The 16,641-nt window shown below is 40.5% G+C and overlaps 1 protein-coding gene across 1 annotated transcript; it reads left to right on the top strand.

The window, feature by feature from the left end:
* Positions 1 to 2,697: 2,697 nt before the first annotated feature.
* Positions 2,698 to 4,629, top strand: C6H3orf80 (chromosome 6 C3orf80 homolog). The gene has a single exon (XM_034439107.3). The coding sequence runs from the start codon at positions 3,179 to 3,181 to the stop codon at positions 3,845 to 3,847; it is 669 nt and encodes a 222-aa protein (XP_034294998.1). The 5' UTR covers positions 2,698 to 3,178; the 3' UTR covers positions 3,848 to 4,629.
* Positions 4,630 to 16,641: the final 12,012 nt, after the last annotated feature.

Here is a 16,641-nt window from a genome sequence, read left to right as displayed (position 1 = left end):
AGGTAGGAATAGCAACCAACTGGAAGATTTTCCAGAATTTACTATTCCTACTTGAGCCTCAAAAGAAAGAAAATATGACTTGGTTGCTAGAGACTTCCTGTTCCCTGCGAGAGCCAAAGCAAAATTGGCCTGAAAGCACAGAGCCTTGTGGCCAGATGGACGGAAACAACCCTGCAGTAGGCCAAATGGAGCTATGTAGATAACCAACATTTTTTTTTTAATTTGATTTATATGCCGCCCTTCTCCGGAGACTCAGGGCGGCTTACAATGCATTAAGCAATAGCCTTCATACTTTTGTATATTTATACAAAGTCAGCTAATTGCCCCCACAAACTGGGTCCTCAATTTACCCACCTTAGAAAGGATGGAAGGCTGTGTCGACCTTGAGCCTGGGGAGAATTGAACTCACAGTAATTGCAGGCAGCTGGATGTTAAATGCTGCCTTAGGAGGCATTAGCCTCCTATGCCACTCAGGCTCCTTCAATCAGGTTCTTCCTTGTGGATCAGAACGTCTGCATAGGAAACTGCATTGCGTTTTCAATAGAAAATTATCACTGCCACCGAGAGGAAGACCTTGTTGTGGAGATTTGTCCTCAACATAGTTAGCAAGATTTCCCAATGCTGAGGAAAGATAAATCCGTAGATAAGGCCCAGAAAATGAGTAGCATTGACTGACAGGGAGACCATGGGACTAACAGGGAGTTTTGCAAATAGGTTCCAGAAAGCAAGCGAATAAGAGCTCCTCTGAATGGCCTACAAGTCATCTAGCTTGTCTCCATTGCTAGTAACTGGGTTTGTGCATTGATTAAAGAAAGCTTTCTTTAAAATAACACTATCTTATTTCTGTTCAGTCTTTTGGAACTGCCATACATTTGGGCTTATTTCAATTTCACTTTTGCCCGTGATGCAAACAAACAACTGGCAAAAACTGATTTTTCTTAAAAATATCACTTTACATCCGTTTTGGCCGCAAGTGCCTTTTAAATTAGTACTATGCAGGAGAGGGAGATTTAGGTAGAAAATAAGGCAGAAAACCAAGCATTTTTAGAATATGTTGCATTTATTATTGTTTTACCATCATGTTTTGCTAAGAAATAACTGTAAGGCCTAAGCAAGTTAACAAAGAAAAGCAAACATTTGAAAATTGGTTGTCCTATACCTTTGCCTTTTTTTCAGCCCCCTTTCTACGCTCTTACTTTAAATCAGGCTTTTAATTTGTAACTTCCTGGAAATTGATTTTCACGTGAAAAGATGGGCCATTGTTGTTAGGGAAAAAAAAAAACCCTTAGGTTTTAATCACCTTCATGAGCCCTATCCTACTGCAAACCATACAATGCTCTCCTTTTTTTTATCAATTTCCATCAAATTATATTACTTCTCTAAATAGACTTTATCCTAATAAAACGGTATGATGAGCCCAGAAGAGTTTTCCCTATCCCGGGATCTGTAGAAACTTTAGACTCCAAGTCGTAACTAGAAATAATGCTTATTTTTTTTTTCATTACTGTAGTAATAAATTACTTTCATTACTATTACCTCATTACTCCTTCCCAATCTTCTTCCAATAAGTTTGCAAGATTCTCCCAGTCTTTGTCCATCAAGTTTGCACAGTAAAATGTGCTTTCTAACAGTGGAGAATATTTGTAGCTCAGGGTTGAAATGAAGAATCCTTGGTGGTCTCTTGAGATTGGTTGATCTCTTGCAAACATTTCATTACCCAAACTAGGTAACATCATGTTACAAAGTTTGGATAATCAAACATCAAAATGTGCTTTGTTTAACTCCATGTTGATCAATCAGCCACAATTATCTGGGATCATCAAATTTGTTAAGTGTGTGAACCCAAAAACACTTCAGTTTTTGATGCTGTATGAACCCTGGTGAATTCAGTTACGGCAAGTAGAAATGTGATGGGCTTGTTGGCGGATCAACATTTTCTGCAAATCCAGCTAATTCAATGAACTGTGATTCAGTTAACTTTATTCAGGTTGCCCTGTTTAAGATCATCACCTACTCTTTTGTTATCTCCAACCAGCTCCTTAACTCAACATCTAGACCAGGGCCTGGGGGCCAAATCCAGTGAGTGAGGTGTTTAGATGTGGCCAGCAAGGCCCCCCCTGGAAATAGCGAAGGATTGGCCCGCAGTGCCCCTGCCCGCAAAAATGGAGCTTGGGACCTCGTTTTTGCTGAAAGAGCACCCAGGCTGCCATAGGTGCCCCCAACACGAGTGATGTTGAGCTGGCCACCCTGGCCATGCCTACCCCAGCCCCCTGAGGTCAAACACAACCCTGATGCGGCTCTCAATGAAATCGAGTTTGACACCCCTGATCTAGAGCTAGATCTGGAGATATGAGGTTGGGAAAAGCTGTCTTGCCTTTTTTCCATCTGCTGGATTTCCAAACTTCGTTCACCGAATCTCTTTCTGGCTTATTTGTTTTTCCATGGTGGATGTGAAGGTGGGTCCTTCACATTCTCTAGGAAAGAAAAGTCACTTTGGCGAGCAAAGACAAGTAGCCAGAAAAAGGGGGGGGGGGGTTGCAGAGAAACACAACCTTTCTAATGGAAAAAGAGTTGCATTAAGCCTATTAGCATCAGCCAAATGACGATCATCAATTTTTAATCAGAAATATGGAAAGGCAGCTTCGGGAGCAAGTAAATTTAAATAACGCTCTGAGGGAAATCCAATCACTTAAGCAGAGGCACTCCAGCCGAGCGAAGGGGAGCCAGCGTTGACGAGAGGAGAAGACGACAGCTGTATTAATAAAGATTAAAGCGCTGCGAAAAGGCCGAGAGGATCGGCCCCGTTAACCCTTTGGCCGGCTGCGCAGACACCACCCGCGTGCAACATGTCCGCGTTTCCCGCCTTGCCGCCCGCCTTCGCCAGCAAGACCCGCTCAGCCTCGCCGCGTCCGAGATCTCGGCTGAGGGAGTGAGGGCGAATCCGCCTGAAAGGCGAGGCGAGGCGCGCGCGGGAGGAGAGGGGGGGGGTTCCTTGTGCAGCTGCCAAGAAGGCACCCCACCCGCTGCTGTTCCCGGGCTTGGGACTTGCGCGCCCGGGAAAAGCGAGTTTGCAAAGAAAGCCGGAGGGGAAGCGAGCGCGGAGGCGGCGGGCCATGGTGGCGGGCCGGAGCGAGCCCAGCAGCCCTCCTCCTCCTCCTCTTCCCTGAGGAGGGGGGAGATGACGGGCGGCAGGCTCCCCCCGGGGCTGCTGGCGCTGGGCGCCGTTTTGCTGTGGCAGCCTTGCCAAGGCAGCTGCGGCGCCCAGAAATGCGGCGCGCAGGAGAGCTGCTGCAGCTACGGCAACGCCACCTACGCGGAGACCAAATGCTGCAAGCTGCCTTTCCACACGTTCCTGGACAACGTGGGTTGGTTCGTGCGGAAGCTCTCCGGGCTGCTCATCTTGCTGGTGCTCTTCGCCATCGGGTATTTTTTGCAGCGGATCATCTGCCCCAGCCCCCGCAGGCACGGGAGGCGACGCCGGCGCCCGGGACAACGAGGCGAGGAGGACGACGAGGAAGAAGAGGAGGAGGAAGAGGAGGATTACGACGATGACGACGCGGAAGACCGGGACTCCTTTTCCCGCGTCACCCCGCTGAACGGGACGGCCGCCACCTCGCAGGACTCGCTGCTGGACAGCCGGGGCCGGGAGGCGTCCCTGCCGCCCCCTCTTCTCCACGTCGTCTCGCCCGTCTTTTTGCAGCTGCCTAGCTACGAAGAGGTGAAATATTTGCCCACTTACGAGGAATCCATGCGGCCCCAGCAACCTCTGGTCCTGCCCGTCACCAGCCTGGCCGCCGGGACGGGCAGAGGCCCCGCGGAGCCGGATCCCTGGACCAGAGGCAGCTGAAGAGACCCTTCCCCGCCTTTTCCTCAGCGCCCCGCAGCTGGTGGGTTGCCGCCAAAATCGAAGGAGCCGCGCCGTCGGCGTGGCCAAAGATCTTCCGCCGAAGCCCCGCTTTCTGTGGGGAGATAATTTAGGGAGGGGCGGTGGAAATAGCAAAGAAGGGAAAGGGAGGGGGACTGGAGGGTCTTCCTTGATCCTCCCCTCCCCCGTTTTTGCGAAGTTGCACTCCTGAGAGAAGCTCCTTTGTAGCAAAGTCGGATTCTGCCTCTGCCTGTGAAACACCGCCAGCCTTTTTACATTTGAGATGCCTGATGGTAGTACAGGCATCTTTTAAGTGCCAGTCTAAATATGCGTTCAAATGGAGACGTTCACAAGTACGAGCTACATTGTTTGTTTGTTTTTTTGTTTTTTTTAAATAGTCCTTCCCTGTATGGTGTCGGTGCGCTATGTACCTTCCTAATGCAAAATAAAATTCCAGGAAGGGAAGAGAGTGATTCTTTTACTTGCGGTAAATCCAGGTCATGCTGGTTTTAAATTTCTCTTTTCCTGAATTTTGCATATGCCCATCAAGAAGTAACGGAGAAATTTGCTTACGCAAAACCATCAACATTGCTGGATGTGAGATGAGCGCATCAAGACAAAGACACAGGATCTCTTCTGGTGGTTGGACTTTTTTTTTTTTTAAAAAAAAGCACTTTGACATTATTAAGTTCAGAAAGATTTGGGGACTTTGGAGAGAGTGAGGACTGGGTATTCATTAAAAAGCTTTTTTTAAGAACAAAAAAGCAGTCATTTGTCTTTTTTATGTAGATTATTAAAAGTTCATTTTACAGTGTGCAAATATTCATGACCGCTGATTACAATGATACATTAATTCTGAAGGTGCTTTTTCAAGCGGCAACTAGGCTTTCTGGTTTTCCTTTGAAGATGTTTCACTTCTCATCCAAGAAGCTTCTGAAACTTTGAAGAAATGTCTTTGAAGAAAAACCAGAAAGTCCAGTTGCCTCTTGAAAAAGCACCTTTGGGACAACCATGACATGGATGACTGAGAATCTTCATAGACAATGATATACTAAGCCATCCTAATATAACACTAGAACAATAAGAATGCAAGTTTTATTTGAGGGAGAGCCATAGTTCACTTTTTATTCATTTAGTTGCCTTTTTGGCCACTGCAACTTTTTATATTGATATTACAGATAGGTTGCAGATTATATATAGTACATCACCTTTTAAATATTTTGTGCAAGTTAATATCTCTGTATAAAACCCCCCTTCCCATCTCATTAAGATGTTTAAGTATCTCCTAACATTTCTGTCTGAACTCCCAAAGTTGTTTGTATATTTCTTTGCTATATAGAACTAGTTATTTGGCAGTCACCCAACTCCAGCTCATGAGGATACCTCAGTTGTCATCTTATCCTTGGCCACCAAAGGAAAATATGGACTACTGGGCAATTGCAAGCATTGCTGAGATAACATTTGAGAAGTACTTTGACCACCTGATGTGCACTAAATTATTGAAAAGGACTAAGATTAGAGAAGTGACCTTGGTTAATAATTTGCTTGCCCCCCCCCCGCCCCCCCCACACACACACTTCTGGTCTATACCTGATTCATCAGGCTTACGATGGCCACTTGGAACAGCAATGATGGTACTTCCTAGCATTAGGCACATTTTATAATGCCGGAACTGGTAACCATAATTCTGGATAATGTCATGCAAAATAGCAAATCTTGGTGGTGTTGGCGGCCCGTAATAGGGGAGAGAGTGTATGTAAGAAAGAGCAACCAAGCATAAGCCACAGTTCCAAGTAGTTCTACTATGAAAATTGTCTTCTAAACACAATCCTATTTACATTGGTTGAATTTAGAACTGTGCACTTTAGTTTAAGAGCCACCTCATTTAGTTATCTCGATATGACTTACTTTTAAGTAAAGGTATGGAGGATTGGCTAAACATCTGTAGAAACCAGCTGTTGCTGAAGACCAAGCTGTTGGTAGCATCACAAGAGAGGATTAATAGTTATGCTTAAAACAATAACAAAAACTCACATCACACCTAAATCAGAATATTAATCTAATGTATTTTGAAGATGACTTCCTTGAAGTATCAGATTTACAGAAGAAACTACTTATCTTAATTATTTTTAAATTTTGTCTGTCTTTGTGCTTTTAATCAGGCTGTACACTGCCCTGAGTCCTTCGGGAGAAGGGTGGTATAGAAATAAAATTAATAAATTAATAAATAAATAAATAAATCTGGATATTCAGGTAAGTGGAAGTTCTAGTTTCTGCACACTTAAAAAGTGGTGGAGGAAGATAAAGGAACAGTGCAGCTAGTGTGGCTATAGCCGTCTCAATTGGCTTGTTTGTAATTATGAATTTTTGCCATTAATATATGGAATTGATTTTGCTACACAGTATTACAAAATTGTTTTCTACTAAGTGCTTAAATGCTGCTTGAAATGCTTAGCATTTCAAGGAACATCGCAACTGTTATGGAGAAAATAACAGTACTTAGTGCTTTCTGTCCTTACCAATTCTGCACTTCAGATTGTTCTCTCTTAGCTGGGCTTTTATGTCTAAGCATCTGCAAGTAGTATGTGTTTGGACCAGTGGTGGGATTCAATTTTTTTTACTACTGGTTCTGTGGACGTGGCAGGGGAAGGATACTGTAAAATCTCCATTCCCACCCCACTCCAGGTGAAGGATACTGTAAAATCTCCATTCCCTCCTCACTTCAGGGGAAGGATACTGCAAAATCCCCATTTTCTCCCGATCAGCTGGGACTCGGGAGGCAGAGAATAGATGGGGGTGGAGCCAGTTAGAGGTGGTATTTACCGGTTCTCCAAACTACTCAAAATTTTCGCTACCGGTTCTCCAGAACTGGTCAGAACCTGCTGAAAACCACCTCTGGTTTGATTCTTTGATTCTTCCTTCTATCTTTGAACACGTTAAACATTAGCTTCATATTACAGAAAAGGCAAAATACAAACTGACAAATATTTGCAAAAACTAGCATTAATGAGAAGAAAAATAAATATTTCACCCAGAATTCCAAAAGATAATTTGAGGCTTGTAGGAATAGGATGTGCTTCACAAACAACCTAGTTAATAATACTTTGATTCGACTTATTTAAATGGGATATCCCACAGAGCAAAAGAAGTCCTGATTATGGTCTTCTCCATGGCAGATAAACCTACAATCTGTTGTTGCTTTGCATTTCAATAATGTTACAACACATTTTGTATCCATAAGATGGGGATTCAAATTACATATAGAATATGTGTGGTTCCAGCATTATTTGGCCCATTGCTTCAGCAGGGTTGGAAATACAAACAAAACTGCATCAGAGAAAGCTCGAAAGGGTCACATTCCAAGTGTTTTCAGTTTGTGTAGATTACTCACTACAGTTCACACGTTGGGGCTCATGTTACATACCATAGTATAAACTTAGAGTAGCATTGAAAATACAAACTTTTACAAGTGCGATTTGGACTTAACAGGGCTGCAGCCAGATAGACGATGAAAAAACAGGACAGAATTGCCGCAGGAGATCGTTCCTGATTTCTTAGAAGACTTCTAAGGAGACCGCAGCTTCTTAGAATATTATTATTATTATTATCGTTATTATTATTATTTTATTTAGTACATATCTATAACTATGTGTGCCAATTCCTAAAGTCAGGAAAAAAAACTGATACAGTTCAAAAACATGTAACATTTATTAAGTCTCAGTTGTGATGTCATGATCCCATCCTCTGTAAATAGCGTTGCTATTTTCAAAAAGTAATACTGTATATACTCACGGAAGTCAACCCTTGAATTTTTTTGTCCTGTTTTAATGTTTGCAATTGGTTTATCAGTGCACGGCACATTTTTATGGTATTTAGGTCAAAAAGTTTGTGAATACTTTTTAAAAAGCTGAGGGAAAAATCTACCGTATATCTCTGCGGACAAACCCATCTGTGGATTAGCCAAATCCAATTTTTGGCACCTAAAATCCTTGGTTTATCCACAAGTATGTACAGTAATCTTTGTTATGATAGTGGTTTTCATCAAGGGCATTCATGCTTTAAATTAGTCATAGCCCAGCGATTGAAATCTTAAACATTTTAAGGGATCGCTATCTCAGTGTTTTTTTTTAAATTAAAGATCTAATATCTGAAAAACATGCTTACATGGCATGCCGATTCATAACTAGCTAACCATACTTTACTCTTACATGTTTAAACCCAACCAAGGTAGCTAGCTAAAGTTTCAGTGATTCATGCTAAAACTGGAAAACTGGATTGAAAAAAAAAAATCACAGTTAACTAAAGCTTCATATGCTATTAGGATAAAGCCTTCGAAATCCAGAAGCTAGAGAAGCTGATGTCCCAACAAAATATAGCGATATTTTCTAGTCCCACTTAAGGTAGTTTATGTACAATTTCATACTTAAGATCATTTAATAACAAAAGAGTGGATGACTCTGGGGAGGTGCTGAATTTGATATGTTTTTGTGTTAAGAAATACAGGAGGAAACTGGTGCCTATTTAATTAAACGAGGATGAAAAATCTGCCGCTAATGAATTTTCAGATTTTTCATGACAAATAAAAAAACTCTTCATGGCCTCACAAAAACTACTCATTTCAGTTGCCCCAAATCAGATAGATGCATTGCCCAATAACCAGCTTGCTTACTTTGACAGTGTCCTGCTCTATCGATGTGAGCTTTGGGGCTTGACTTTCAACTTGAAGCCATGATTAATATGTGAAAAGTTGAGGATGACAGAATTAAAGCCTTTACTGTGGCTTCAGAACCACTTTTATCTGTCTAAAGGTAAAAATAATAGTATGAACAAATATGAAATTTATGATTAAAACATCTCCTTTGTACTAAAAAAACCACCAACCATTCTGATTTAGCATCTCTTAAGAAGTGGTAAACTGGGTGTTCTTTGGAGTCGTAATTGCTTTGTCTTTAATGCTGAAAATATTCTCTGTAACTTTTCCTCACGGTGAGCCACTTAATAGTTGATGAGTGTTTTCTGGAAGATTATAAATGGCTGTTCGCTGCCATTCAGTTGCCTTTTTTCTTCACTGCAGTCTTAGCAGGTACTTCCGTGGTTGTGGTTAGATAGAGCAATACATTATTGTTTCTATAGCCTGAGTACCATTTTCCTCATGCTGCACTTATTAGATGAAACCATTTTAGAAGGCTATGTCCTTTTTTAAAAAATGCAGGATATGCTGGCATTTGAACATATATTCATTACTGGCTGTAAAACTGCATACAGAAGAAAGTTGAAATGGTGTCCTTGTTACTTTTTTCCCCTTTGGAAAGGAAAACATATTCTTCCAATCATACACAGAAAGAGAAGGATGTCTTTAAAAAAAAAAAAAAAGTCTGCCTTGGCCTTTTCTATTCTAATTGTTTATAGAAGCACCCTAAACCAGGGGTCTCCAACCTTGGCCACTTTAAGCCTGGTGGACTACAACTCCCAGGATTCCCCAGCCAGCTTCCCCAGCCAGCTTTGCTTAAAGTGGACAAGGTTGAAGACCCCTGCCCAGTGGTGGGTTTCAAATTTTTTTACTACCAGTTCTGTGGGTGTGGCTTGGTGGACTTGGCATGGCTTGGTGGGTGTGGCAGGGGAAGGATACTGTAAAATCTTCATTCCTACCCCACTCCAGGGGAAGGATACTGTAAAATCTCCATTCCCTCCCCAATCCAGAGGAAGGATACTGCAAAATCCCCATTTCCTCCCGATCAGCTGGGACTTGGGAGGCAGAGAATAGATGGGGGTGGGGCAGTGGTGGGTTCCTCCCGGTTCGGTCCAGTTCGGCCGAGCCGGTAGCAGTGACGATATGATGTCACCAAACCGGTTCTCCCCCCCCGCCCTCCCACCCCCCCCACGTTATTCTTACCTTTTATTTGGTCCCACCCGCAATCTATTGCTGCCTCCTGAGTCCCAGCTGATGACTAGAGGGAAAAAAACTGTTTAAACTCTTGCCGTGGGGCTTCAAAGGGCCATCCTACAGCTGATCAGTGTTAAAAGCAAACAAATGAATCGGGTCATAAGTGTGAGGACTGGTTGTAAGTGTGAGGACCTTCTAGAAATGACTCTGACCAGCTAGCCATGCCCACCTAGTCACATGACCTCCAAGCCACACCCACAAAATAAGCCACACCCACAGAACCGGTAGTAAAAAAATTTAGAACCCACCCCTGGGGTGGGGCCAGTCAGAATTTTTACTATCAGTTCTCCAAACTACTCAAAATTTCTGCTACCGGTTCTCCAGAACTGGTCAGAACCTGCTGAAACCCACCTCTGCCCCTGCCCTAAACAGTACTTTAGATTGTGAAAGTGTTGATGTCCTTGTCTTCTTGAACATCCTCTTAGTGTCAGATAGGAAGATGGAAGTGAAAGATGAAAACCTTGGCTCTTATTTCTTGCTAACATGAGGTTTCAGAGAGCAATGAAGAAAGCCAAAAGAGAAGCCTTTATCCTTTTCACTGCTTGCCAATTTCTTCCCCATTGTTCTCTCTGAGTGGTTTTGCTTCTCAAATAGGAGACCGTTAAGTGAATTTTGCCCCATTTTATGACCTTTCCTGCCGCAGTTGTTAAATGAATCAGCACGGTGGTGAAGTTTGTAACTCAGGTTAAGTGAATCTGGCTCCCTCACTGACTTTGCTTGTCAGAAGCTTGCAAAAGGTGATCACATAAGCCTGGGACACTGCAACTGTCATCAATATGAATTAGTTGCCAGGCATCTGAATTTTGAACATGTGACCATTGGGATGCTGCAACGATCGTAAGTGTGGAAAACCGTCATAAGTCACTTTTTTCAGTGCAGTTCGAATGACCACTAAATGAACTGTTGTAAGTTGAAGACTAACCTGTACTGTGTCCATTGGTTTAGACCAGGGGTGGGTTCTACTTACCTTTACTACCAGTTCGCATCGTGCCCGCGCCCGCACTTCTTGCACATGCACAGATCACCTATGATGACGTCCAGGTCAGTGGGTGGAGCCTCCCGCCAGTTTTACTACTGGTCTGAACCAGGGACAACCTACCACTGGTTTAGACTGCATTAAAAAGCCTTTAATAAGACATTTAGCATTTGCACCTCATGGTAAAGCCCTAGAACTTTACCAAAGCTAGTTAGTTTCATTCATAAATCTATTTTATTTTTGGCCACCGCTCAAGTAAATAATAAACTCCCAAGGACCTGAATGCAAGGAAAATTACTAGCCAGAAACCCCAAATGTGTAAGGCAATTTCTTCAGGTTGTTAACATTTTTACCATCAGATTTCCTTTGCCTTTACAGTAATTGGCTGTAGAAAAATGTGTTGAGCTAGTTAATCTTTATTTACTGTCCAACAGAAGCCATCAATTATATTTAAGTATAGACAAGGAAATAAAGAACTAAAGGCATAACAAGTTAAAATATTAATATGCATCCAGCAACAGGAGAAAAACAAGCTTGGAATTCTCAAGAGCACAAAATTCTCTTCAAATCTATTTTAGTTATTCATCAAAAATTTATCATAAAAATAATTTATAGATGGCATGAAAACATTCTAAAATTACCTTATACAAATCAAATCTTGAAATCAAGTTTACTGATGTGATTAAAGACATTAGCTGGAAACTATGAAAACAGGACTTCTAATTCTGTTTTGGGCATAACAGCCGGCTGGGTGTCTTTGCTCTAATCACTCTTTCCCATTCCATGAAGGAGACAGCAAGACCGAATAACTTCTGAAAATCTTTCCGAGAAACTTTCCATGTATTTGGAAAGAGCCGAGGCTGACTTAAAAGAACTGAAGAAAGGGGAGAAACATCTAGAAGAGTGGTCTCCTATCTTTCCAGGCTCCATGGACTGGCAGCAGCGATGACGGCAGGAGTGGGGGGGGGGAAGGGGAAGTTTCGTATGTGGCCCGCTACATGTACAAATTAAGCTTTAAGGGCTGGTGCTGGCTGGTTCTCACTCATCTGAGGTCCGGGGCTGGGGACCCCGATCTAGAAGATGTTGAAGGACTGTAATCAAATTGGTAATTATTACCATTGCTAGAGAACTACCGTGTTTCCCCAAAAATAAGACTCTGTCTTATATTTTTTTGAACCCTGAAATAAGCGCTTGGCCTTATTGCCATGCGCTCAAAAGCCCGATTGGGCTTATTATTAGGGGATGTCTTATTTTGGGGAAAACAGGGTATCTCCTCAGTTACTGACTCAGGCCAATTTTTTAAAATTTTCGCAAAATTACTTAACAATCTGGTGCAGGTAGTCCTAGACTTACGACCACAATTGATCCCAAAATTTATGTTATTAAGTGAGAAATTTGTTAAATGAGTTTGGCCTCATTTTATGATTTTTCCTGCCACATTTGTTAAGTGAATCACTGAAGTTGTTAAACTAGCAACACGGTTGTTAAGTGAATCTGGCTTCCCCATTGTCGTTCCTTGTCAGAAGGTTGCAAAAAGTGATCACATGACCCCAGGACACTGCAAATGTCATAACCAGTTGTCAAGCATCTAAATGTAAATTATGTGACCGTGGGGCTGCTGCCAGTCATAAGTGTGAAAAATGGTCTTTTAAATGACTTTTTTCAGTGCCGTTGTAACTTCAAATGGTCACTAAGCGAACTGTTGTAAGTCAAGGACTACCTGTAATCACTTCTAGCCTACTTTATCATTCATTTATTCCAGGCATATCAACTATCAAACAAATTAATCATAAAACTATAAAATAATTAATTCAATGTTGCATAGTATAACAGATACTTGCAGGAGGGTAACTTATTATTCGCAAGTTTGGAAAAAAGTTCTAACTGAAAAACTAACAGCAAGAAAATGTCTTGAACCTTTCGATTACAAAAAGTGCAATTCAAATTTTACCTATTGAATAAATGTTTATATTTGTTCCTCTCTTTTTTCTTTTTTTTTTGTTCCCTAATTATCTTTAATTTAAATTATTCATGATTTTTTTCATTAAAAGCCAAGAAGAATAAAAATAATAGCAAAGGCAAAACCTTTTAAGCCATTTTCTGTGGTTATTTTTATACCTCACAATTATAGAAAAATAAGCATACAACACGGGCATGAAAAAGAATGCAGTCTGCTCTAAGTAGTATTTCTCTACATATAAGATTAAACCTACTTGGGTTTTATTATCTGGGACGAACAAATGCTTACAAAATTCTTGTATTAAACATTGTTTGCAGCAGAGGGACTGAACTTAATATTTCAATTCTTTCTACCTTTTATGATTATACCCACTTCCCCCAATGTTCTTATGCAAAGATTTTCAGCTTTACTTTTTTCAAGAATCCAAGGGACATATGATCACCAAATTCCCTTGTGCAATTACCGGTAGTACATTGTCTACAAACCACAAAGGAATAGTGATTTCAATCTTTTTTCCCCAGACATTGGGTCCAAAATATAAGAAAGAACTTATAACAATTAGCCTTAAAACAGCCTTGGTGGCGCAGTAGTTAGAATGCAGTACTGCAGCGGTTCAAGGTTGACTCAGCCTTCCATCCTTCCAAGGTCAGTAAAATGAAGACCCAGATTGTTGGGGGAAATATGCTGACTCTGTAAACCTCTTAAAGAGGGCTGTAAAGCACTATGAAGTGGTATATAAGTCTAAGAGCTATTGCTATTGCTATTAAAATATATATTTTATTTAGAAATTCTAAATAGGCCACAACAATGAGAAGGGGACATCAGTGATGCTATTTTTCCAGCATGTTATTTATCTGGAATGCAGTAAGCCATTCTAAAATAGCCATGGCTGACTTTTTCTGCATAACACATCGATTTATATTAGATCAATTGTATCCAATTCAATTTATTTATTTATTTATTTTGTGTATGACATATCATACATGGACTGGGGGGGGGAACGGTGTGCCCTTGCACCTCCGTCCCTTTTTTGGTCCCAGAAGGCTTTAGGGAGGCCTTTTGGCCTGCTAAGCCCAAAATGAGGCACTGGGGGTGGGGTGTCGCGCATGCATACACGCGTGGCGGGGGAGCATGCGTGGGGTGTGTGTGGCACATGCATGCGCAGGGGGTGTTGTGCATGCATTGTATTATGGGTGCGGGCACGCATGTGTGTGCTTTCGGCACACAAGGACAAAAAGGTTAGCCATCATTGTTCTAGGATATGGTTACCGGGAATCTCTCCTCCTCTCCTCCATCCATTTCAGGAGTAAGCAGTCTCTTAATTCAGGCATCTTTTTGGGAGGGCTCTGATTTGGCAAAACCATGTCCCTCTGTTTCTGCAGGTGCACATTCCACCACAAAAAAGACAAGAGTAGACCATCTAACATAACAGGGCCTGTCTTACCTTCTTCCCTTTTTTCCCTTATCTTCTGACTGAGAAGGTTTATGAGGAAGCTCTAAGTGCATTTTCTTTCTCCACAAAACATTTCTCCTTCTCTCATGTCTCAATTTTTTATTACAATGGCATACTCATTAAATATGAATGAAAGATACAGAACTGAAATTATTTCAATGCTGTAAATTATTTTAAATTACTTATTTAATGCTTTTGTAATATAGGCCAAAACAAATATTCATGAAACCTGTTACTTTTCAAATTTCCTCATAGTTTGAAACATTTTTACTTTGGCATTATTCCTATTTGAAGCCAGGCCTGCTGTGTTTTAGTGCCCATAAAGATCCTACTGGGATGTGTAATAGCTTGGTATTTTCCTAATGTTTTTGTGTAAATTTGCTGCTTTTGGATTTTAAACAAATGCAAGGGCTACATTCTATTACATATTTTAATCTAATATTTCTTTTCAGTTATAACTTAGCCAACTTTACTTTTTCCAAAAATATAATGGATAGAAAGTCTTGAAGAAGTTGTTAAACATGTGAATACTAGCTGTGATAAGAAAAATAAAAAATGTGATAGCGAGAAGTAGTTTATTTTTTCCCCTCCTTCTGTTCAGTCATAACTGATTCTTGGAACCTACTGGGACAAGTCCCTGATGTTTTCTTGCCAAGGTTTTTCAGAAATGATTTGCCATTGCCTCCTTCTTAGGGTTGAGAGAAGGCTCATGGTCACCCAGCTGGTTTTGTGCCTAAGGCAAGACTAGAAAGGTAAACCGCACCAAACTTGATTGCAGAAAATATGACTTCAGCAACAGAGCGGTCAATGCCTGGAATACACTACCTGACTCTGTAGTTTCATCCCAAAACCCCCAAAATTTTAATCTAACACTATGTACTGTTGACCTCACCCCATTCCTAAGAGGTCTGTAAGGGGCGTGCATAAGAGCACCAGCGTGCCTACTGCCCCTGTTCTAATGTTTCTTCTATTTATATCTATTTTATGTATCCAATCTATGCTTATACTTATTACCAAATATGTTCTTGACAAAAATAAATAAAAATAAATAAAATAAAAACAATTCTCAAACTAGTTCTTACTGTATCCAAAATGCAGAAAAGATAATGAACATCAAATTCTGTGTAAATCTGGAGAAGAGAGTCGAAGATTTTTTTAGAACTTGTGTACACACTAATTTGAATATGTATTTATTTAGTTATGGTTAATAGGCTGCCTTAAGGTAAGTAGAGTCTATAGTCTTTTTTTTTTTTTATTGAAAAAGTTTTCAAATACAAATTTCCCCCCTTTTTTCCTTCCCCCCCTCCTCCCTAACCCCCCCTCGCCACCCATCCCCCCCGTGACTTCTTCACACCAAAAACCTAATTCATAACAGATTACATAATATTTTACCATCGCCTTACTCCCTCCTCTATATACTGACCCTTACTTACTAAAAATATTATTAATATTGTTACTTTCCCCTTTTACCATACATTTCAAAAAAAAAAAAGCAGTCTGCTATAACATTGTATGATAACTTCTAGTTTAGCATAATATTATTATAACTCCCAATTTAGCAATAATCTGCCCTTTTTGTCCTCCCCAAAACTTATATCTATATATTATTACAACATTTCAAAGCAACCTTCCACTTTAAGACTGTATAATAGATCCTACTTTAACATTTATTCTTTGTGTATATTAATATAACATTTCAAAGCAGCCTTCCCCATAAATCCTAATTTAACATTTATTCAACTCTATCCATTTCCTCCACTACCCTAAATATATCACTTAAACATCCCTTTTCTTAAACTAATCCATCAGTAGACTAATATATTTCCACCCACTTTCCTACAAAATTACCATGCACAACAATTCTTAATATCTTTAATCCACTGCCCACTCTGCTAATATATATATATATATATATATATATATATATATATATATATATATATATATATATATATATATATATGTATATATTCCGTTATTTAAAAAAAAAAAGACAATAACTTTAAATTTATAATCCATATAATATCTTCTTTGATGTCTTTCCACTGGATTGTTGAGTCCCTCATCCATAATTGGGTAACGTAGCATCCTGGTGCAACAGTTTGTTCAAAGTCTTCAGTCATCATCTGCCCCCATCAGTAATGAATATCCTCATATATATATAAAAGTAAAAACAACCACCCGAGTGACATTATGATTATATTCCATATAGTTGTAATTGTGGCTTTCATCAGGATTATTAATTCCCATCATCGTAATGGGTAACAACCAGATCTTCTGCATGCCCCAACGTAGCTCTCTTGCCTTGTAGCTCTGAATAGTTATAATATATTTATCAATACAAGAAAGAAATCCAAAATAGATAATTCAAATCCAACAGTTTAAGGCTCTTTTCACATCCCAAAATTACGGCATTGCAGAGGTCTGTCACTGTCCTCAGGAT

This window comes from Pantherophis guttatus, chromosome 6 (genome assembly GCF_059756535.1).
Source record: "Pantherophis guttatus breed Tessera chromosome 6, ASM5975653v1, whole genome shotgun sequence".
Lineage (NCBI taxonomy): Eukaryota > Metazoa > Chordata > Lepidosauria > Squamata > Colubridae > Pantherophis > Pantherophis guttatus.
This window is presented reverse-complemented; position numbering and strand designations above follow the sequence as displayed.

Excerpts from the sequence above, each read along its gene's own strand:
- C6H3orf80 (XM_034439107.3), top strand. The coding sequence starts at position 3,179 with ATGACGGGCGGCAGGCTCCCCCCGGGGCTGCTGGCGCTGGGCGCCGTT.